Source organism: Carcharodon carcharias, chromosome 3 (genome assembly GCF_017639515.1).
Source record: "Carcharodon carcharias isolate sCarCar2 chromosome 3, sCarCar2.pri, whole genome shotgun sequence".
Taxonomy (NCBI): Eukaryota; Metazoa; Chordata; class Chondrichthyes; order Lamniformes; family Lamnidae; genus Carcharodon; species Carcharodon carcharias.
Genome location: NC_054469.1, coordinates 104,992,467 through 105,015,384, shown reverse-complemented (window position 1 = coordinate 105,015,384; position 22,918 = coordinate 104,992,467). Strand labels below are relative to the sequence as shown.

The 22,918-nt window shown below is 41.9% G+C and overlaps 1 protein-coding gene across 3 annotated transcripts in view; it reads left to right on the top strand.

Annotated features, from left to right (window-relative positions):
• The first annotated feature begins 14,226 nt into the window (after nucleotides 1-14,226).
• The window catches only part of mtrr (5-methyltetrahydrofolate-homocysteine methyltransferase reductase), a 127,607-nt gene continuing 118,915 nt past the window's right edge, over nucleotides 14,227-22,918 (top strand). For 2 of the 3 annotated variants that reach the window (XR_005942571.1, XM_041183474.1), the window contains exons 1-4: nucleotides 14,229-14,501; nucleotides 18,271-18,427; nucleotides 20,562-20,712; nucleotides 20,817-20,934. Coding sequence is in view for 2 of the 3 variants with exons in the window: in XM_041183474.1 (XP_041039408.1) it covers nucleotides 14,302-14,501; nucleotides 18,271-18,427; nucleotides 20,562-20,712; nucleotides 20,817-20,934 (626 nt within the window). In the remaining variant the exon portion in view is untranslated. Of the gene's footprint in view, nucleotides 14,502-18,270; nucleotides 18,428-20,561; nucleotides 20,713-20,816; nucleotides 20,935-22,918 lie in introns of all 3 variants that reach the window. The other variant, XM_041183475.1, reaches the window with a different exon arrangement.

Here is a 22,918-nt window from a genome sequence, read left to right as displayed (position 1 = left end):
TCTTGGAGACAGGAATAATAAGTTCCCAATCCTCCCCTCCTTGAAGCCAGGCTCTGTCATGGTCCCCTGTGGCAAGTGTGCCTGCAACTCACCAACTTTACCTACCACACTATATGTATTTATGCACAAGAACTCCAAACCCACTTTAAACTGTCTCGCACATGATCCCACTTATTCAAATTAAAATACCATCATGGCAGTAGGGGGAACTTAAATTAAACTAACTGAATAAATCTGGAATAAAGAGTTAGTCGGAGTAATGATGCCCATGAATCTACTGGATATTCATAAAAACCCATCTGGTTCACTAATGTTCTTCAGGGAAGGAAATCTGCTTTGGTCTGGCCTAAATGTGATTCCAGATCAACAGCAACATGGTTGACTCTTAGCTGCCTTCTGAAATGGCCTAGCAAGCCACCTAATTGCATCAAACCACTACATAAGAATAAAACTCCCACCCTAACAGCACTTTGGATGCCTACATCACGTGGACTGCAGTTGTTCAAGAAAGCAGCTCAAAACCACCAATACCAACAGGAATTGTCAATAAATGTTGGCCTTGCTAATGACACTAACATCCCATGAATAGAAAAAAACAGAACTATTCTTTACTCTAGTGATATTTGCCTCTCCCAGTCCTCTATGTAGCTTGTTTCACTTAATATTTCATCCCAGTGCCTATCTCAGTGCTAAATTAGTTTAATTGTATAATATAATGCTTTGATTTTATAATATTATTATGGATAAATAGTAAAATTTATAGAAATTTGGGAAGTAGAGTTAGTTGGAGGATAGCAGTTTCTTTAAAGTGCAGGTTGAAAATCTGATGATGCCATTCTGGAGGTGTAATTGCTACTTGACAAGTAGGCAGTGTCATTTAAATGTGGAGCCAGGAATTTACTAGTCAAGTGGAAAATATTGACACAAACGTGAGATGAATATGTGACCTACAGACAGTAAACAACCCATTAGTCCATCCAGCCTGAGCTACACAACTGTGATGTCTTACAATGGTTATACTCCAGTAAGCTGGAAAACCAGACTAAACAAATTCAGGCCAATTAGAGAGGAAAAAAATATCAGGAAGAATGCTCTCTGACTCTCTTAATCCAGGATGTCACTCTGACGCTGATTAATGTTATATTGTACCTACCTACCTTTAGAACAAGATGATCTCTGCCAGAGCCAGAATTAGGTCCCGCTTTTGCTTGAAGGGATTCAGTGAGTTATCGTTTACCACACAAGTCTAACCTGATCTCAATATCTATGTATATTTTCAGTTCTGATCACTAGGCAATACTTCAAACAGTAACTCAGGAATTTTTTTCCTTTTCCTAATCCAGGAGTGCTAAGGCCAATTATTGTGCCCCGTCACTATCCTGGGAGTGGTACTTATAAGGTGATACAAATAAAAAAAAATCACATTTTGAAACCAGTACTTCAGATTTGGCAGGAACATTTGTAACAACTATATAGAATGATTTTGAGCAAAAGAAGGCCAAAGATAAAGTAAATGCTTATAAACAAGTGAAAGGGAACAATAAAGAGGCATGTTAGCTTGGAGTACATCTATCTCCATATGTCGGATCTCAAGCCTCATTCAAATGGAACTAGTGTAACGATTTGAGTCCACTGAGGAAGAGGAGTGCAAAATTGGGCCATTGCTAGTATCACAGCACCCTCAGTTAAGTGGGTCAAGGACAGGGATCATTGGGGAATGAGGATCAGCAACAAAAATATATATTTATACAGAGCATTTAATGTAATGAAACATGCCATGGCGTGTCACATGAACATTATAAACAAGGTACTACACTGAGCACATAAAGAGATATTAGATCAGCTGACCAAAAAGCTTGGTCAAACGGGTGGATTTTAAGGAGTGTTGTAAAGGAGGAAAGGAAACTGGAGAGGCAGAGAGGTGTAGGGAGCACTTTCTAGAGCTTGGGGTCTAGGCAACTGAAAGCACAACCACCAAAGGTGCAGTATTTATCATTGGGAAAGGACAGAGGCGAGAATTAGAAACTTACTTAGGCTTAAAAGACTTCCTACGTCTAGAGATGCATATGGTCGACAAAGCAAATGCTTACATCTGTTTTTGTGGTTAGTTGTTCCTGGAACAGGTTGCCAGCCTGAAGCCTATAGCTACATCCCCCCTGTATCTTTTTCTCAAAACCATAAATCAGTGTCTGAGCCCTTGTAACATCTGGGAGCTTTGTCTTCCTTATCTAAATATGTCATAATCCTTTACATGTATATCAGGTCACTCCTCAATCTCCTTTGCTCCAAGGAGAACAATCCCAGCTTTTCCAACCTAACTTTGTAGCTAAATTCCCTCACCCCTTAAAGCATTCTGGTAATTGTCCTCTGCACCCTCTCAAGGACCTTCCCAGAAGACACATGGAAATAATGGGGAATCAGGGGTCTAATGGAAGTGAGGAACAAAGCAATTATTAAAGAAAAAAGGCTGCAGAAATTAATTGGACTAAAACCTGACAAATCCCCTGGACCTGATGGCCTATATTCTAGAGTTTTAAAAGTGCTGGTTGCAAAGGCAGTGCATGCATTGGTTTTGATCTTCCGGCATTCTCTAGATTTTAGAAATGTTCCCGTGGATTTGAATGTAGTTATTCAAGAAAGGAGGAAGAGAAAAAGGCCAATCAGATATCAGTAGTATTAAAATGCTAGAATCTATTAATGAAACATAGTGACAGAACATGTAGAAAGTCATAGTATGATTAGGCAGAGTCAACATGGATTTATAAAATGGAAACTGTTTGTGAAATTTATTGGAGTTTTTGGATGATGTAACTGGCAGTTTTTTTAAATTCATCCTTGGGATGGGAGCTTCCCTAAGTTGCTCTTGAAAAAGTAAACTGCTGCAGTCCATCTGATGTAGGCACAAACACATTGAAATGATCTGGCAAGCTGCTATAGAAAAAGCAGAGGGCAGTTACAAGTCAACCACATTGTTGTGGATCTGGAGTCACATGTTTGCCAGACCAGGTAGGGAGATTTCCTCCCCTGAAGGATATTAGTGAACCAGATGGGTTTTTATGGCCATCTAGTAGTTTCATGGTTATTACTAATGAGATTAGCATTTTATTCCAGATTTATTAATTAATTGAACTTAAATTCCCCAGCTGTCTTGGTGGGATTTGAACTCATATCTCTAGACCATTAATCCAGGCCTATAGATTACAAATCAAGTAATATTACCATAATGCTGCTGTTCCCTTCATTTGTATACGGAACCACCAGTGGAGTATATTTGCATTTTCATAAGGCATTGGTTTAGGTACCACATAAGATTAGGGCTCATGGATTTGAGGGTATGGATTAAGAATTGGTTAATGGACAGAAGACAAAGTAGGAATACGTGCATCATTTCAGGTAGGCAGGGTGCAATTAGCGGGGTACCACAAGGATCAGTGCTAAGTTCTCAGCTATTTGCAATCTATATTGATGACTTAGATGAGGGGACCGAATGTAATACATCCAAGTTTGCTGATGATACAAGGTTAGGTGGGAAAGTTTTTTAAAAATTAATTCATGGGATGTGGGTGTCATTGGCTAGGCCAGCATTTATTGCCCATTCCTGATTGCCCTTGAGAAGGTGGTGGTGAGCTGCCTTCTTGAACTGCAGTAGTCCATGTGGTGTAGGTACACCCACAGTGCTATTAGGGAGAGAGTTCCAGGATTTTGACCCAGCAACAGTGAAGGAACAGCGATATATTTCAAATTCAGGGTGGTGAGTGGCTGGGTAAGGAACTTGCAGGTGATGGTGCTCCCACGTGTCTGCTGCCCTTGTCCTTCTAGATGGTAGTGATCGTGGGATTGGATAGTGCTACCTAAGGAGCCTTGGTGAGTAAGTAAGCTGTGAGGTGGAGGCAAAGAGGCTGCAAAGGGATACTTACACCAGTTAAGTGATTCGAAAGGAAGGTGGCAGATAGAGTATAATGTGGGGAAATGAGAAATTATCCACTTTGATAGGAAGATTAGAAAAGTAGAATAGTTTTTAAAAAGTGAGAGTCTAGTAAATTTTGGTATGCTGAGGGATTTGGGTGTTCAAATATGAATCACAGAAAGTTAACATACAGATGAAGCAAGCAATTAGGAAGACAAGTAGCATGTTAGCCTTTATTGCAGCGGGATTGCTGTATCATAGTAAGGAATTCTTGTTGCAATTATATAGGGCTTTGGCAAGATCACAGCAGGACTACTGTGTACAGTTTTGATCTCAACTAAAAAGGATATACTTGCCTTGGAGAGAGTGTAATGAAAGTTCACCAGTCTGATTCTTGAGACAAAAAGCTTGTCCTATGCAGACTGATTGAATAGAATGGGTCTATATTCTCTAGAATTTAGAAGAATGAAAGGTGATCTTATTGAAATCTATAACATTTTAGCTGACTTCATGGGTCGATGCTGTTTTCCTGGGCTGCGGATCAGTGTCAGGATAAGAGGTTGGGCATTTAGGACTGAGATGAAGCAACATTTCTTTGCTTACAGGTTATTAACCTTTGGAATTGTCTACCACAGAGGATGCTCAGTTGTTGAGCATATTCAAGACTGAGCTCGATGGATTTTGGGCATTAAGGAAATCAAGCAATAAGTGAATAGTGTGGGGAAGTGGAATTGATGTAGAAGTTCAGCCATGATATATATATATATATAGATTAGAATGACCACTTGGATAAGTTACTGGTTAACAGCCATGGAATTCTAATATCAGTTGCTGTCTTCAGAAAAGGATTATAGCAAGTTGCAAGGAAAGGTAACCAAAGAGCCATGTGTACCTTAAAGGTCAGAATAATCAACTACTGGAGTTTAAAATCACAAACCATTAATGTGGTTCTCACCAGTTTTATGAGAAGGAAAGGGAATGTTTTCAAAGATTCTAACCAGAAGTTCCTATGTCTCTGGTCTGCCTTGATAAGTAAAACCACGTCACACATTTATGTGCTGAACTGATAAAATGTTTGTGCTTTCAGATATATATTTTAAAAGAATATCATGTTCAATTTCTCACTATCAGATCATAGTTTAGTGTTACTGGAATTGAATGTTTTTAATGAAAAATTGATTGGATAATGCTGAATTATATTAAATATGCATTATGTTAGAAATGTAAGCATTTTTGGTTTACACTTACACTTAGCTTAATCTTAAAATTCTAACCTGGGTTTATCTGTTTATTTTAATTTAGCTAAATAAAATCAGCAACAAAAATAATACAAATCAGCATTTAATCCACTTACATTTTCAAATAATTAGGGTTTCAATATTGAATCAATAGGGGCAGAAAGTTAAACCAATAATGGGTGTGTATATCTCTATATAACAACGTATATATTTACAAGCATAAATATTTTAATAAAGATGAAACAGTCCAGTGTCAATTATGTTAATTAATTAAATAAACATGCCATAGAAAGTTAGGATTAGTACTTAACAATGTTAAAGATCTTTTTAATCATGAAATTTATGTTCCTGCCCTACCACTCAAACTCTTCAGTCTAGAAAGAGAAAAATTTAAACTGGTGAATTTCATTCTCACGTGGTAAATTGTTCTTAGGATTTTTTAAAAAATTGTAATGTTTTGACTTACAATCCCTTTTTGTCTCTTTATTAACTCTGTCTTAATCCAATCCTTTTACCCCCTTTATATTTATCTTTCTGTACCTAATTTGACAGTAAATTACCCTAGTTCCTTCTCTGGTATTCCTTTATTTCTTTTTCTATCCTTAAATTTAACTAGTTCATGAGATAAGCTGTTGGTTTTGTAGTTTGCCAAGGTTCCAGATTGCACATTGATCTTCATGTACTGTTATCAGCTCACACTTCCAGCAATTTACATCCAAAACTGTATTCAAGCTGAAGAGTGAAAGGAAAGATCTAACTATTGGAGCATGCTGTGAGACACCCTGCTGCAGCAAACTCTGTGCCATTAGTTTTTTTTGAAAAATATACTTTACTCATAAAATATCTGGAAGAACATTCCAAATCATTTCGAAATCACAATCACAAAAGTACAATCAGATTGAACTTTTACACATGTATCACAAGGTGCATCAATACAATCAATGAATATTACAATCATTTCAATATGGTTAATGCAGGCAATCAGACAATGATATTGGAGTTATCAGCATACATCATGTTGCACTCTGAGGTGCTTCAATACAATTATAATACAATTAATATTCACTGCATACATTCATTTTGAGCTCTGCAGCCCGAGGGGCTCTCAACAGTTCCCAGTCCCTCGGTCCACTGTGGCAGAAAGGTCTTAGACAGCGACCTTTCCCCATTACGCCTTTGTGGTGGCTGCCCCAAGCTTTAGTGCGTCCTTCAGCATGTAGTCCTGGACCTTGGAATGTGCCAGTCTGCAACACTCATTCGGGGACAACTCTTTCCGCTGGAAGACCAACAAGGTTCGGGCAGACCAAAGAGCATCTTTCACCGAGCTGATGATCCTCCAGCTGCAGTTGATGTTTGTCTCGGTGTGTGTCCCTGGGAACTGCTCGGGGTGAACCTCGACAGAAACCACTTCATCTCTCACCAGACCTTCTTTGCAAAGGCACAATCCACAAGGAGGTGAACATTGGTCTCGCCCCCACCACAGCCACCTCGAGGGCAACGTGCAGAGGGGGTGAGACTCCTGGCATGTAGGAAGTATCTAAGGGGGAGGGCCTTTGGCACCACTAGCCAAGCTACATCTTGGTGCTTGTTGGAAAGTCCTGGCGATGAGGCATTCTGTCAAATGACTTTGACAGTCTGCTCGGGAAACCATCCCACAGGATCCACCCTTTCCTGGATCAGGAGAAGGCCTTTGACATGGTGGATGTGCTCTCCAAAATAGGGTTTGGGGAGGGAATTCACAATTGGATCCAACTGCTCTACACTAACATCAGTAGCCCAGTCTCAATCAATGGGTGGGAATCAGATAGCTTTCCAATTAAATCTGGAGTCAGGCAGGCCTGCCCTCTCTCCCCTGTCCTGATTGTGTGTGCATAGAACCTTTTGCTGAGTCCATCAGGAAGGATCCGGGCATAAGAGGAGTGACAATCCCAGGCAGTGGAGGCATCAGGCCAAAGCCTCCCTGTACATGGATGATGTCGCCATCTTCTGCTCGGACCCGCTGTCGGTGCGCAGACTGATCCACATCTGCGACCAGTTCGAATTGGCCTCGGGAGCCAAGATAAATCGTGGGAAGAGTGAGGCCATGTTCTTTGGGAACTGGGCTGACCGATCCTCTGTCCCCTTCACCATCAGGGCTGATGGCCTGAAGGTGCTGGGGATATGGGTTTGGAGGGACCGGGGCATGTGTTAGAAACCGGAAGGAGTGAGTGTCTATGGTGAAAAGAAAACTGGCATGTGGGAGCGATGCTCCCTCTCCATTGCGGGTAAGAACCTGGTCATCAGGTGTGAGGCACTCTTGCTGTTGCTGTACATGGCGCAGGTCTGGCCCATTCCAGACTCCTGCGCGATGGCGATCACCCGAGCCATCTTTCGCTTTAGCAGGAAGTCAAAAGTGGATCGTGTCCACAGGGACGCAATGTATAAGCCTCTAGACAAAAGGGGAAAAAATGTGCCCAACATCGCCCTCATACTGATGGTCACCTTTGAATGCGGCTGCATCAAGCTGTACGTAGACCCTCGGTACGCAAACACCAAATGTCACTACATGCTGAGGTTCTACCTGTCCCCAGTGTTGCGAAGGATGGGTCTGGTCATACTGCCGTGGAACGCCCCAAGTAGTTGGACCGTGCCGTACCACCTGTCCCTGGTGGAAAAATTTATGCAGAGAAACACCTTTGACCACAAGTCCATCAGGCAGTGGTCGGCACGTAAGCACGTAACTCTGTGCCATTAGTGTAACACCTGCATTTGACATGACCACAATGAAAATGACTTTGGCACTTCTTGCTCCTCCAGAATTTAAGACACATGAAAGCAATATATAAAAGAAAGGTAATTCGACCCATTCAGCATGCTTCTTCCACTTGCAATACAACTCACCCTCACCTATTTCCTGTCATGCTGGGGATAAAATCAAGCTTCTGACCCATGGTGTATCTTGATGCTTGTTAATTTTTGTCTTGTCTATGCTCATAATTTAAGAAAAACAGCATCCCTCCGCATTCTAAAGACCCAGATTGTGTTTCCCTCAATGTAATGAAAGGCAATTTAGCTATGAGTCCAACCTCAAAACTAAAATTATAGGTACCAGAATTATCCTTGTCACTCCCTTTTCTGCTTTCTCAAATTCCTCATTGTCCTTTAGAGAGTAGACCGTAAAACTTCAATATTCCAAAAGCGGTTTCATTGTGGTCTTATTAGACTTACAGACAAATGCCCTTAAGAGGCATCTTAGCACAGCATTTGCTTGTGAATCAACAAAACCATTGACTAGAAGTTTTCAATATTTTCTTCCGCATCTTATGTATACATTTTCTGCTATAACTATTATCTTTAGATTTATTAACTTTAATATTCACCTGACATATAAATGTACACAAAAGCCATGAGTTGGTGTTATCTGGACTTCCTCAGTTCTTTCTCAATTCTAAGGTGGCTACTGTTCTTATGTTTAAAATGATTTAGACTGGGTCTCCTGACCAACATTGAACCCTCAACCAAAAATAATTGAAATTTCCTGTGTAAACCACTAAAACATCTTGCATTTAAATAGTACCTTTAATGTCAAAAACATCCCAAGGTAATTTAGAAAAAGTAATTAGGCAAAAATAGATGTAGAACCAAGGAAGGCAATATTAGGAAGGATGACCAAAGACTTAGCCAAAAAAGGGGATTAAAGAAGTCTTAAATGGAGGAAAGGGAAATAGGTGTAGTGAGGGAATTCCAAAGTGTGGAACCTCTACAGCTGATGGCCTGGTTGTTAAAGGGAATGGGATAGGCTGAAGGTCACAAAGATAGGGAGTGGCAAAGCCATGAAGAAATTTAAACACGAGGATATGAATTTTAAATAAAAGGTAATGTAGGTCAATAAGTTATATCTTTCAGTATTTTATCTAGGAGTGCATTCCAAGTATTGATCATTCTGTGTGTAGAGAAGAACTTCCTGATTCCAGTCTTAAATTTAACTTTTACTAGTGTAAATCTGTGACCTCTTGCTTTTTGTTCTACTTGTCCAATTTAATCTAAAATATTTTTCCAAATTTTTTTCATTCTTTCATGGGATGCAGGCGCCATTGACAAGATCAACATTTGTTGCTCATCCCTAATTGCCCTTGCGAAGATGATGGCAAGCCACCTTCTTGCACTGCTGCACTCCATCTGGCGTAGGTACACTCAGTGATGTTAGGGATTTCAAGGCTTTTCAACCAACAACAGCGAAGGAACGGTGATATAGTTTCAAGTCAGGATGGTATATCACTTGTAGGGAAACTTGCAGGTGATGGTGTTCCCATGCATCTGCTGCCCTTGTCCTTCTAGGTGGTAGAGGACACAGGTTTGGAAGGTGCTGTCAAAGGAGCCTTGGTGAGTTCCTGCAGTGCACGTTGTAGATGGTGCACACTGTTGCCACTGTGCATCAGTGGCGGAGGGAGTAAATGTTTAAGTTGGCGGATGAGTTGCCAATTAAGCTTTGTCCTGCATGATGTTGAGCTTCTTGAATGTTGTTGGAACTGCACTCATCCAGGCAAGTGGAAAGTGTTCCATCACATTCCTGACTTGTGTCTTGTAGATGGTGGACAGGCTTTGGGGACACAGAAGACAAGTTACTCACCTCAGAATTCCCAGGCTCTGACCGGCTCTTGTAGCCACATTATTTGTATGACTTGTCCAGTTCAGTTCCTGGTCAACGGCATCCACTGAGATTTTGATAGTAGGGGCATCAGCAATGATAATGCCATTAAATGTCAAGGGGAGGTGGGTAGATTCTATCTCATTGGAGATGATCATTGCCTGGCACTTGTGTGATGTTAATATCACTTGCCACTTATAAAAACAAGCCTGACTGTTGTCCAGGTCTTGCTGCATTTGGACACAAATTGCTTCAATACCTGAGGAGTTGTGAATGGTACTGAGCACTGTGCAATCAACAGGGAACAAGATCCTCACTTTTGACCTCATTGATGAAACTGCTGAAGATAGTTGGGCCTAGGATACCACCCTGCTGAACTCCTGCAGCAATGTCCTGGGAATGAGATGACTGGCCTCCAACAACCACAACTGTCTTTCTTTGTGCTCGGTATGACTCCGACCAGTGGAGATTTTTCCACCTGATTCCCACTGACTTCAATTTTGTCAGGGATCCTTGATGCCGCAGTTGGTCAAATACCGCCTTGATGTCAAGGGCAGTCACTCTCACCTCACCTCTGGAATTCAGCTCTATTCTCCATGTTTAGAAGGCTGTAATGAAGTCAGGGGCCAAATGGCCCTGGCAGAACCCAAACTCAGTAATCAGTTTATAAAATAAAATCAAAGTGCTGGAAGAACTCAGCAGGTATGGCAGCATCTATGGAGAGAGAAGCAAAGTTCATGTTTTGAGTCCATTATGACTCTTCATCAGAACTCAGTGAGCAGGTTATTGCTGTGCAAGTGCCACTTGATAGCACTATTGACGACATGTTCCATAACCTTGCTGATGATCGAGAGGAAATTGATGAGGCAGCTAGATTGGATCTGTGCTGTTTTATGTGGATAGTAAATACCTGGACAATTTTTCACTTTTTCGGTAGATGCCAGTATTGTAGCTCTACTGGAACAACTTGGTTAGGGGCGAGATTAGGTTTGGAGCACACATCTTCAGTGCTTTTGCCAGGCCCATAGCCTTTGCAGCATTCATTGCCTTCAGCCATTTCTTGATATCATGTGGAGTGAATTGAATTGGCTGTGGACTGGCATCCATGATGCTGGGGGCCTCAGGAGGAGGCTGAGATGGTTCATTGTCACTATACTACCGTCTCCCCTAGATTTACCTTTTCCAAGCCATTTACTACATTTTATGTACTTTGGGAAGCATATTTCAGATGCCAAATATCAAGATGAAAATCCCAAATTTCTCCAGTCTTTCCTTACAACTCAGGCCTCTAACACTAGGAATCAGTCTGATGATTGCCTCCAAAACTCGAATGTCTCCTTTGTGTCTTGGTAACCAGAAATGAAGCCATGGCACTGACCAACCAGAATTACAGTTTGATCACCACCTGCACTTGCGTTCTACTTGAAGTTCAACGGCATTACTATCTCTGAATCCTCCATTATCAACATCCTGGGGGCTACCATTGACCAGAAACTAGCCAAATAAATACGAGCAGGTCAGAGGCTAATAATCGTATGACAAGTAACTCGCCTCCTGACTGCTCAAAGCCTATCCATCAGCTACAAGGCACTAGTCAGGAGTGTGATGGAATACTTCACACTTGCCTGGATGTGTGCAGCTCCCACAACACTGAAGAAGCTGGACACCATCCAGGACAAAGCAGTCCACTTGATTAGCACCACATCCACAAACATTCACTCCCCCCACCACTGACGCACAGCAGCAGCTGTATGTACAATCTACAAGATACACTGCAGGAATTCACCAAGGCTCCTTAGACAGCACCTTCAAAACCCACGACCATTACCACCTAGAAGGACAAGGGCAGCAGATAGATGGCACCACCACCTGGAAGTTCCCCTCCAAGTCACCCAAAATCCTGACTTGGAAATATATTGCCGTTCCTTCACCGTCGCTGGGTCAAAATCCTGGAACTCCCTTCCTACCAGCACTGTGGGTGGTCCTACACCACATGGGCTGCAGCAGTTCAATAAGGCAGCTCACCACCATCTTCTCAAGGGCAACTGGGGATAGGCAATAAATGCTGGCCTAACCAATGAAGCCCACATCCCGAGAATGAATAAAAAAAAACTGTTCTGGTTAAGTAGTTCAAAATCTTGTTGGCTTTCCTGATTGCCATTCTGCATTGGCTGGATATATTGACAAAGTCTTAGGAAATTTGATGCTCAAAGTCTTTTTTCAACTTCATCTGTAGCAGTTCATGGAATGTGTGGTCCACTTTCTGTTCCTACATAGGGTGACTGGGTTTCACCAGGACAGACCAAGTTTTTCACCAAGTATCGCGATGACCCAAACATTTTCTCCAAATTGATCAAACATCCACTAAGTCCCCTCCCCTCTCATTCCATTTACTCACATTTGGTTCACCTTTCAGTGACCAGATTGACCATCCTGTCAGAGGCCAATTAGGGATTTCATAGAGGAGGCCAGCAGTGAGGAGAGCAGGAGGCCAACTAGGGAGAGCAGGGGACCAAAAGGGGAGAATGGGAGGCCAGCAGGAGGACAGTGGGAATTGGGAGAGCTCCTGGGGAAAATCCCAGGGTGGTATTTTGGTTGTGCCTGAATAAGTCAAATTCCATTTTTGTTATGAGATTCTGGGTTTTTTACATTATCATGTGGACTAAAAGAGTTGTGGCAGCTGCCTTTCTGTTGTGTCGGTCACTGTAAGTTGAATCTTCAATGAATGATAGTCTTTTCTGTTCAACTGGCACAACTGCTCTCTCACTCTCTTGCTGGTGGGATATGCCAAAGTCAATGATGAATGTACTAGTGCCCAGACAAATGCAAACTTAGGCATCATACTGACTTGTGTTGCTAAGGTCCTCTGCTTCACACTGAACAGTGATTTTTCCAGAGGTGTGGGTGAGCAGGAGGGCAGCATGGGCGAGTGCCATCGCAGCAGGGGAGGCACTGACTTATGGGAGTTACTGGGATTAATTTACAGGAGTTACAGTGGTAGTTTGTAATAGGTCATGGGCATAATTTACCCTGGGGGCCTTGACAGAATCAGCCTCTGGGTAACAACAGAAGATTGACAGTGGTGTCCGCCAATCACAAGCCATACTTGAAGAGGTAGTCTGATGGCATCCATTGGTAAACCACCAACCAGTGCTGACAAAGTAGCAAGCAAGTCCGGTTGAGCTGTGGCCCATTCAACCAAACTTCTTTTTGAAAGATTGCATGCTTTCCTGCTTGCAGTTCTGGGTGCAAACAAAATCTCCCACACTAGTTTAAAATCCAGCTTCTAGTTGAAAAAGCTACTGTTAGAACCCAGTGTGGAAATAAAAATATACAAGGCTTTTAAATGGAAATGGTCTTACCATTGTGCATTGCATAGTAAAGTTAAAGTTGAATAGAGCATTCTGGCTGGGGTCTTGTGACAAACCTTGGTTCAGTTTTTCTCAGAAAATGAGGCAGAAATGTGATTGAAACAAAAATCAGTGGTTCAGAATTACTATTTTATTAACTGGATGTCTTAATTTGGTTGCCAACTCCGGGGGGACATAGTCCAGGAGATATCAACGCAAGACCTTCAACTGCCCCTCCCATTGCTCACCCAACATGTCAATCATTATGGAGCCCCACCATCCCAAGGCTGACAATGTGCAATAAAAACAGAAAACACTGGAAAACTGAGCAGGTGTGCGGCATCTGTGGAGACAGAAACAGGGTTAACATTTGGAGTCCGATATGAATTTTTCTCAACTCTTTTCAACGTGTCCAGGTTTTGACTTTTGAAAGTATATTCATCCTATTTCTATGTTCACCACTTTACCATTGTCTGTATCAAATGTTGTCTGTTACACTCACTTGCTTTACCTATTTATTCTGTCATTTCTGAGTTGTATCGTCCAATTCCACATCCCCATCTAGTTGTTATGCAAGCAAAACGAATGACTTATTCCTCCCAAATTAGTGGCCTTGACAAATCAGATTAAACTCCAAGATAAAGCAAAATACTGCGGATGCTGGAAATCTGAAACAAAAACAAAAAATGCTGGAAAAACTCAGCAGTCCTGACAGCATCTGTGGAGAGAAAGACAGAGTTAACGTTTCGCGTCCGTATGACTCTCCTTCCAGCTTGGACTCGAAACGTTATCTCTTTTTTTCTCTCTCCACAGATGCTGTCAGACCTGCTGAGTTTTCCCAGCATTTTTTGTTTTTGTTTCAGATTAAACTCCAGTCGCCTAGCTTCAGCTTCTTGGAAATGAAACTTCAAGCAGTGCTCTTTGCAGATCTTCCTAGCACAAATGGAGCAGTGCTGAGGATATCAGGAAACTCACCTACTGACCGACATATCATAGCACCAGCATTCACATCATTCCCCCCTGTCGGCTACGTGCCCGACGCAACACCGCCGAATTTCTTCGTCCCGCCTATTTTCTTTGGATTGTACTCATTGGATAACGGCGTATCCGAATGGCGATTGGATAGATGCGCTGTCAATCAAGTGGCGGTTTTTTGTTCTGCGCTTGCGCCGTGTGCTAATGTTGCGAGCCATTGGAAGAACCTTCAAAGTATCGAGCTGGAGTCGGGTTGTTCCAGCAGCTGGTAAGCAAGTGGGACCGGTCCGCAGAGCACATGTCCTTCAGCCCAATCGCATTCATTACCGTCATGCAATTTTTACCCTAAAGGTATTCCCGACTGCGGCCCTGAGGAAAAAGACAATTACCGCCAGTCCTCCGACGTAAGTAACGCACGTTTAGTTCTTGCAGTGCCCAAGGAAGGTGTTGGGGTTACATCATAATTTTACAGAATTTATCGTAAAAAAAATGATTTAATCATTTAAATTCGATGCGCCATTCCCTCAGTTTGTGTCATCATTTTCGACATAGCAGCGGTGACATAATGCTTCTGTGTCCCTTATCTAAATCAGTGGACAGTTTTATTTAAAAGGACGAATTTATAATACCAAAATTGGTCAATCTTTAGACTTTATTCTGGGATGGGACGACGGAGATTGAGAGCCAATAAAAGTATTTCTGAGTTGTATAATATGATTAGATGTAATTCATCTTCTTGTAAGCAGATGGGGGTTGGGGAGGGGAGGAAAAGGGGTGATGGGAAGCATGAGCATAACTTTGTCATGGGACATAGAGCACAGAACGAGGTCGTTCGGCCCAACTAGTCCATGCCGGCGTTTATGCTCCACTCCAGCGCCCGCCCATGTTTCCTCATCTAAACCTATCGTGGTAAACCTGTAAAATAAAAACAGAATACTGGATACTGGAGATTCGAAATAAAAACAAAATGCTGAAAAAACTCAGCAGGCTTGGAAGCATTTGTGGAGAGAGGAGCAGAGTTAACGTTTGGCGTTGAATATAACTCTAAGGAGTTTCTATTAAATTCGAACACTAAGCCTGCGGGAAAAAGAACTTGCTGGATAGATCAAATAGTCTTGACAGCAGAATTTCCAGTATTGTAGTCTGACATGTTTATAGAATGTCCTAATAATCAAAGGTAAATTACTTATTGCCAAACTGAATTATTGTATTGCAGTTGTTAATTGTTTCAGGATACTGTTTTTATGTATCATGGTAACAATGAAAATGCTACTTGTTTCCTGAATTGATTGTAATATTAGTATAAAAATGGACTCAAGTACTGCAGGATTCTTCATACTGTATGCATCAGGAGCAAGATCCTTGCTACTGTACAGTGGTAACTATTTAAAATATGTCCAAAGAGCAGCTGTACATTGTTACTGACTTGCAACCTGATCCAGGTTTCTCAGTGCTGAATGTCACAGTAATAGATATTATTGACCCTGCCGTGGCTATTTCTTCCGAGTAGCCTGTATGCAGGGGATAAGATACGATTGGATGATGAGGATAAAGCTGATGCTCTAAGCTTGCAGTCTCCGGTTGCCTTCGAGGAAGGAATCAGAGCACCTGAGTACTAAACTAGTACGAGGACAAAAACTTGTCTGATGTTATAATTACAAAGAGTGTTGAGAAACTATTCCATATATTGATCCATCTAAAGCTTGTGGTCCTGATGACATCCCAGACCATGCACTTTAAAGCTGCAGCTGGTGAGTTTGCACAATGTTACTGTATATCTTCCAACAATCCATAAACATAGAACTACCTTTTGACTGGCTACAAATTAACGTCTTTCCAATTTACAAGAAAGGACCCCTTACAGATCCAGCAAACTATCTCTATTTCGCTTACTAGCATTTGCTGCAAGTTACTAGAACATATCATTGATAGGCAGCTAATGAGACATCTTGAAGGGCAGAATATCCTTATTAACAAACAGCATGCCTTTCGTAAAGCTAGATCAACAGAATCACAATCATCCTTATCATCCACGATTTGACCTGTAACCTTGGCAATTGCATCACCTCAGATCTAGCTATTTTAGATTTTTCTAAGGCTTTCTAAGGTATCACACATGAAGCCACTGGACAAACTAGATCATATGGAGTCCGGGAGAAAACTAAGCAATGGACAAGAACATTTCTTACTAAAGAGCAACGAAGAGTCACAGTGAATGAAGAAACTTCAAACTAGAAACCAGTCTTAAGCAGTGTGCCCCGAGGTACTGTCCTTGGCCCATATTTGTTTCTGCTCTTAATAAATGACATCCAGGATGGAATATCAAGTCAGATTAATCACTGTGCAGGTGACTGCCCAGTCTATAGAGCTATTACTGAAGCAGCAGATGAGGTTAGCCTTCAGGAAGATCTAAATGATCTTGTTAAATGGGCCAGTATATGGGGAATGAAATGCAATGTAGCGAAATATAACATCATGCGAATCAGCAATACATAAATGTCCAGCAGTACCCAACAACACAACACAATACATGATTTCCCCCCTCGAAGTTACTATAGAATGTTGTTACTCAAGAATAATTTAAAGTGGAATATACAAAGTCAAGACACAGCCTCCAAGGTACCCAAAATGCTCGGATTCGTGAAACAGAGCTTCTGTCACTCTTCAACTACAGTAAAGGAATCCTGCACCAGACATTGATTAGATCACATTTCGAGTAAGGCGTAGCCACTAGGGACCCATATACTGCTAAAAACATTATCCTCCTTGCAGCTGTTTCATTACATGCAACTACTCGAGATTCTAGAGTCTCCCAGTTGGTCACATCGCCAGACTTGCACAGCCTCCAGAACTGAAGCAAAGGCCGTAGGTTGACATGCCTCTATAAAATTTCAAATGAGCAATTAAATATTTCTAATCAGCACATTAAGCCCCAGGGTGACTGAGCTTGAAGAGTTCATAACCAGCCGCTCCAACTATATACATGCCAATGTGCTTTCTTTGTTCACTCTTTTTTCCCCTAGAACAACTAAGAACTGGGCATTCTCCCACAAATCTTAATCTCCATGCCCACTAAGGATTCATTTAAGGAAAATCTTTTGAACTTTTTAAATTAATGTGACTATCGACTGCACTGGTTGTGCACCTCCTATGAAAATTCCCTGATGGGAAACCCTACCAGGTACCAAGTATGGAGATAATATGTATGTTGTTGGTATGAGGGCATGTTTAATCATCATTTAAAAGCAATACCAAATTGACCATCTTGCATATGGTCACCAACATGTGCAGCATCCTTGCTGGTGAATCAAAAGGCTTTGAGGTTTAGTCCCACTTCTGAGATTTGAACACACAATTTTGACTGATACTCCAATGCAATACTGAGGAAACGCTGCAGTAGTGGTGGCAATGTCTTTCAAATGACATATTATACTGAGGTCCTGTCTGTTCTTGGCTGGATGTTAAAGATCCCGCTGCACTATTTTAAAGAGGAGCAGTGGAGTTCCCCCAATGTCCTGACCAATATTTATTCCTTGACGAACAACAACTTGCATTAATATAGCACTTTTTTTTAACCATAGCAAGAAATCCCACAGTGCTTCACAGAAGCATAATCAAACAAGATATAACACTCAGCCATCCGTCGATATTAGGTCAGGAGACCAAAAGTTTGGTGAAAGAGGTCTATTTTAAGGATCATCTTAAAGGAAGACAGGGGTAGAGATTTAGGGAAGGAATTCCAGAGTCTAGGGCCCAGGCAGCTGGAGGCAAAGTTGCCAACAGTGGAACAGTTAAATTCGAGGATTCCCATGAGACCAGAATTCGAGGAGCACAAATTTTGGGAGGTTGTTGGGTTCGAGGAAGTTACAGAGATTGATGAGTGAGGCTATGGAGGAATTTGAAAACAAGAATGAGAATTTTCAAGACCGAGCTGTTGCCAAACCGGGCATCAATTATTATCAGGTAAATTGTTTGTAGGACCTGTGTGAAAATTGGCTGCCACATTATCTACATTATAGTAGAGATTACATTTCAAAAATACACAACTGTAAAGTGCTTTGGGATGTCTTAAGGTCATGAAAGGCATTATTTAAATGCAAATATTTTATATTGAGCTGATCTCATCTATTCATATTGGACATGGTGACTAATCAATATTTTTGATCTTTGCAGTTGGTGGAGGAGGATGTCTTTAGAAACGAAACACCGAATTTTGTTGCTTTATGCCTCACAACAAGGGCAAGCGAAAGCAATTGCTGAAGAAATTGCTGAGGAAGCAGATGAAAAAGGATTTGTAGCTGATATATGTTGTGTGAGCCAACTTGAAAAGGTAACTGGAAAATAACTCCTTGGCACCAGACAATGCATGTGATGAACAGTGCATGTTTCCCATGAGGGGATATATTCTGACATCTATTGCTTTGATGTCACACTTGCAGACAGATGTTTATCTTTTGAGTTACCCTGCAAATAAGATAGTTCTCTGTGATAGTGATGTAAAAGTCAATTATGTACTTTTGAAATGCAATCATTATTGCAATGTAGGGATATATAGTAGTCGACTTGCTTAACCTCATTATCTGACAAATAGCAATGTAATAAGCTGCTGGATAATCCATTGTGAATTGGGGTTGAGGAAGAAATACAGGGAGAACTCGCCTTTAAAAAGTACCATGGGTTATTTGTAAATAAGGCATTGGTTTAATGACTCCTGTTTAAGATAGCACCTCTGACAGTGCAGCACTCCTCAGTACTATTGCTGAAACATCAGCCTGGATTATTTGCTCAAATCCAGAAGTGGGGTTGCACCCACTGCCTTCTAACTCGGATTTTATCGCTGAGCCAAGACCGATGCTTGATTTCACACCCAAATGTTGGACATGCATCTTGTTCACCAAAAGTTCAGACACAATTAGAAACATTGGAGGTGAACTTCATAGTCATTGCTTAAGCAGATCTACTCTTGCTTTACTGTTCTCCACTTAGGAAAACAGTTCTCCATTTAAAAAAACAAGAACAAAACCTGTTGATGGGGGAGGAGAAAAAATTCTGTGGTTGTGTTTTTAGCTTTGCTAAATATGGATACTGCCATCTTTGGGTTAGGTTGTAAAACCTATTGTACAATACTAACCTCTGATTCTCTGACCTGAAGTCCCTTTGAGTGTGGCTTCCCAATGGGTATGCAAGTGAATTCTGTTTGCACAATTTAAAAAAGAAAAAATATATTTTGGTCATTCATAATCATTGTTTTTATTTATTCATTCACAGGATTGGCAATCACTGGCTAGGCCAGTGTTTATTGTCTGTTCCTAATTGCTTGAGAAGCTGGTGGTGAGCCACCTTCTTAAACCACTGTAGTCCATGTGGTGTAGATACACCCACAGTGCTGATAGGAAGGGAATTCCAGGATTTTGACCCAGTGCCAGTGAAGGAATGGCAATATAGTTCCAAGTCAGGATGGTGTGGAGGGGAACTTGTTAGTGGTAGTATTATCATGCATCTGCTGCTCTTGTCCTTCTAGGTGGGAGAGATTGTTGGTTTGGAAGGTGTTGTCGAAGGAGCCTTGTTGCGTTGCTGCAGTGCATCTTGTAGATGGTACACATTGCAGCCATTGTATGTCGGTGGTGGATGAGTGCCAGTCAAGCAGGCTGCATTGTCCTTGGTGGTGTTGAGCTCCTTGAGTGTTGTTGGAGCTGCACTCATCCAGGCAAGTGGAGAGTATTCCATTACACTCCTGACTTGTTCCTTGTAGATGATTGACAAGCTTTGGGTAGTTAGAAGGGGAGTTATTTGCTGCAGAATTCTTAGCCTGTGCCTGCTCTTGTAGCCAGTATCTATATGGCTGGTCCAGTTGAGTTTCTGGTCAACGATAGCCCCCAGGCTGTTGGTGATGCCATTGAATGTCAAGGGCAGGTAGTTAGATTCTGTCTTGTTGGAGAGGCTCATTGCCTGGCATTTGTGTGGCATGCGCTGAAAAATGCTAAGTAATATTCAAGACTGAATGATGTCCAGGTCTTGCTGCATATAGACATGGGTTGTTTCAGTAACTGAAGAGTCCAGTATCTGTAGGAGTCTGTCCAGATACTCTTCCACCATGACCTACAATGGCTGCAATGTGTACCATTTACAAGATGCATTGCAGCAACTCAACAAGGCTTCTTCGACAACACCTTCCAAACCCACAATCTCTCCCACCTATAAGGACAAGGGCTGCAGATGCATGAACGGGGATTCAGTATCTGAGGAGCCTATTGTGCTATCACCCTTCTGCTAAAGAGAGTATATCTTCTTTCAGTGTCTGTTACATGGGCATGCTAGCAGTGTGTAACTTACGGGGACTTTGGGTTACGGTTTTCATTTAGTTCATTTGCTTAATTGTTGAATCATATTGAAGGATTCTTCTTTTGAGATTGGAACAAGAAACAGATTGAAGAAGTTCACTTTCTCTCATCTTATTCTTTCAGTTCGACCTGGAGAAAGAACGTGCTCCAGTTGTTATAATTGCCTCTACGACTGGTAGTGGGGATCTACCAGAAACGGCAAAGAAATTTGCGCAGGAACTCAATAGCAATTTTCCAGTTCACCACTATTCACACATAAAATATGCAGTATTAGGTAACAAATGCTCTGAATTCTTCCGTTAACTTCTCCAGTTAATGTCAGAAGTGGTACCTATAATTTATTGCACTCATTTTTTAAAAAAAAATTATTCTCTCCAGCTCTTGGAGATTCCAATTATTGCCTTTTTGCCAATGGTGGAAAGATAATTGATCATCGCCTTCAACAGCTTGGTGCAGAGCACTTCTATGCAACTGGATATGCAGACGATGGTGTTGGGTAAGGCTGGCGACAGAATTTTTACTATCTGCTAATCATTTTTATCTGTGTTTTACATTAGCGATATTATTTTGTTGACACCACATGGTATGTTGAATTTTGGAGAAAATAGTTCATGAATGAACAGCAGCCATTGAAAACTATGTAAATTAATCATTTTCCTTATTTGCTAAATAAGTTGTTTTCAGCTGCTTATTTACATCCTTTAGTAAACTGTAATCCGTATGCTTGCCTGAGTGTATTTTTAAGCAAGTTGATATAGTTTGCTTTTTCCCACTCTGCCCAAGTTGTTTCTAATCTCCATTATATTGTGTGGAAGTTTCCCCAAAGTAGCAGAGTCAGAGGAAATTGTTCTTTCAGGGTTGCTCTTGTGCGGCTTCTTACTTCTGACTCGGCAGTATTGAAGCAGGCCTAGAGGTAGCTCACTTAGCAGTACAAAACATGTGTGAGCTGTGGAGAAAGGAGGATAAGGGAGAAGTGAATTGTGGAATAGCATACCTTTAGAGTTGGCATTTTATGGAACTGTTATTTCTCATTCATGCCTCCGGTAATCCGGAAGATTTTTTTTTTGTAGACTACCTTTTAGACAGCTGAGTAGGTCAAACAGTTATACAAAATGGATTTCACAGGCTGTTAAGACACCTGCAGCCAACACAATAGGTGGAATATCATCGCACAGATTTGCTTTGTTGCAGGCTTGAGTTAGTTGTAGTGATCTGCTTTCAAGTTCAGTTGCTTGTAGAAGCTTCCCATTTTCAATTGTCTAACATCATCATTCTCTTTTATTTCAGATTTTCAGCATCCACAATATTTTGCTTTTACAATCATTCTCTTTCTCCCTCTTGGTCTACATCTCTCAGCTTCCTCCAGTCACCTTCTTCAGCAAGTTCTCATCTAACCTTGTTGCCTTTTCTTGATGATATTCATGAGCAATCTTTCCTCCTTCCTGGGAACTTCCTCGTCGCTCTTACGTTCTCTCCAACTGACCCGCTCCATCCTTCTCCATAACCACATTTCATAAGATAGTGAAACAAAAACAGAAACTGCAGGTCTAGTAGCATCTGTGGAGAGCAAAACAGAGTTAACGTTTTGAGTCCTTATGACCCTTCTTCAGAGCTGAAGAGAAGTGGAAATGTGATGAAATATATACTGCATAGGGTGGGGGGTGGGGGGTGGTTGGGTGGGGTGGGGGGTGGTTGGGTGGTGTGGGGGGTGGGGGGTAGGTGGTGGGGTGGGGGGTGGTGTGGGGGGTGGGGGGTAGGTGGGGGGGTGGGGGGTGGGGTGGTGTGGGGGGTGGGGGGTAGGTGGTGGGGTGGGGGGTGGGGGGTGGTGTGGGGGGTGGGGGGTAGGTGGTGGGGTGGGGGGTAGGTGGTGGTGGGGGGTGGGGGGTAGGTGGTGGTGTGGGGGGTGGTGGGGGGTAGGTGGTGGGTGGGTGATGGTGGGGGGTAGGTGGTGGGTGGGTGATGGTGGGGGGGGTGGTGGGTGGGGGGGGGGGGTGGGGGTGGGGTGGGGGGGTGGTGGTGGGGGGGTGGGGTGTGCTAGAGCAGGTGGAGCTGGCTAGAAGGCCAACGATAGGTGGGGACAAAGGAGGGATTGACAAGGATGTCTTGGACAAAGGGAGTGTTAATGGCAGTGGTTAGTGCTTTTTTAAAAAAAAAGGTGCTGATAGTGGCATAAAGATAAGAAAGCAGAATGTGATAATAGCAGAACAAGGGTAGCATTGTGTGAAAGAACAACATGGAACAAGTAACAGATGGCCCTGTAGGGGATGGGGTGGGGGGAGAGAGTGGTGGTGGGGACAAAAAAGGATTGAAAATGAGATAGAAGGGGGGAATAAAAAAGGGGATAAAACCATGGATAAGTGAATAAAAATAAATGGATAAAAAATAAAAATGAATGTAGAAAAAAGGGGATTAAAAAGGGGTGAGAATGGAGGAGAGAGTTCGTGGTCTGAAGTTGTTAACTCAATGTTAAGTCTGGAAGG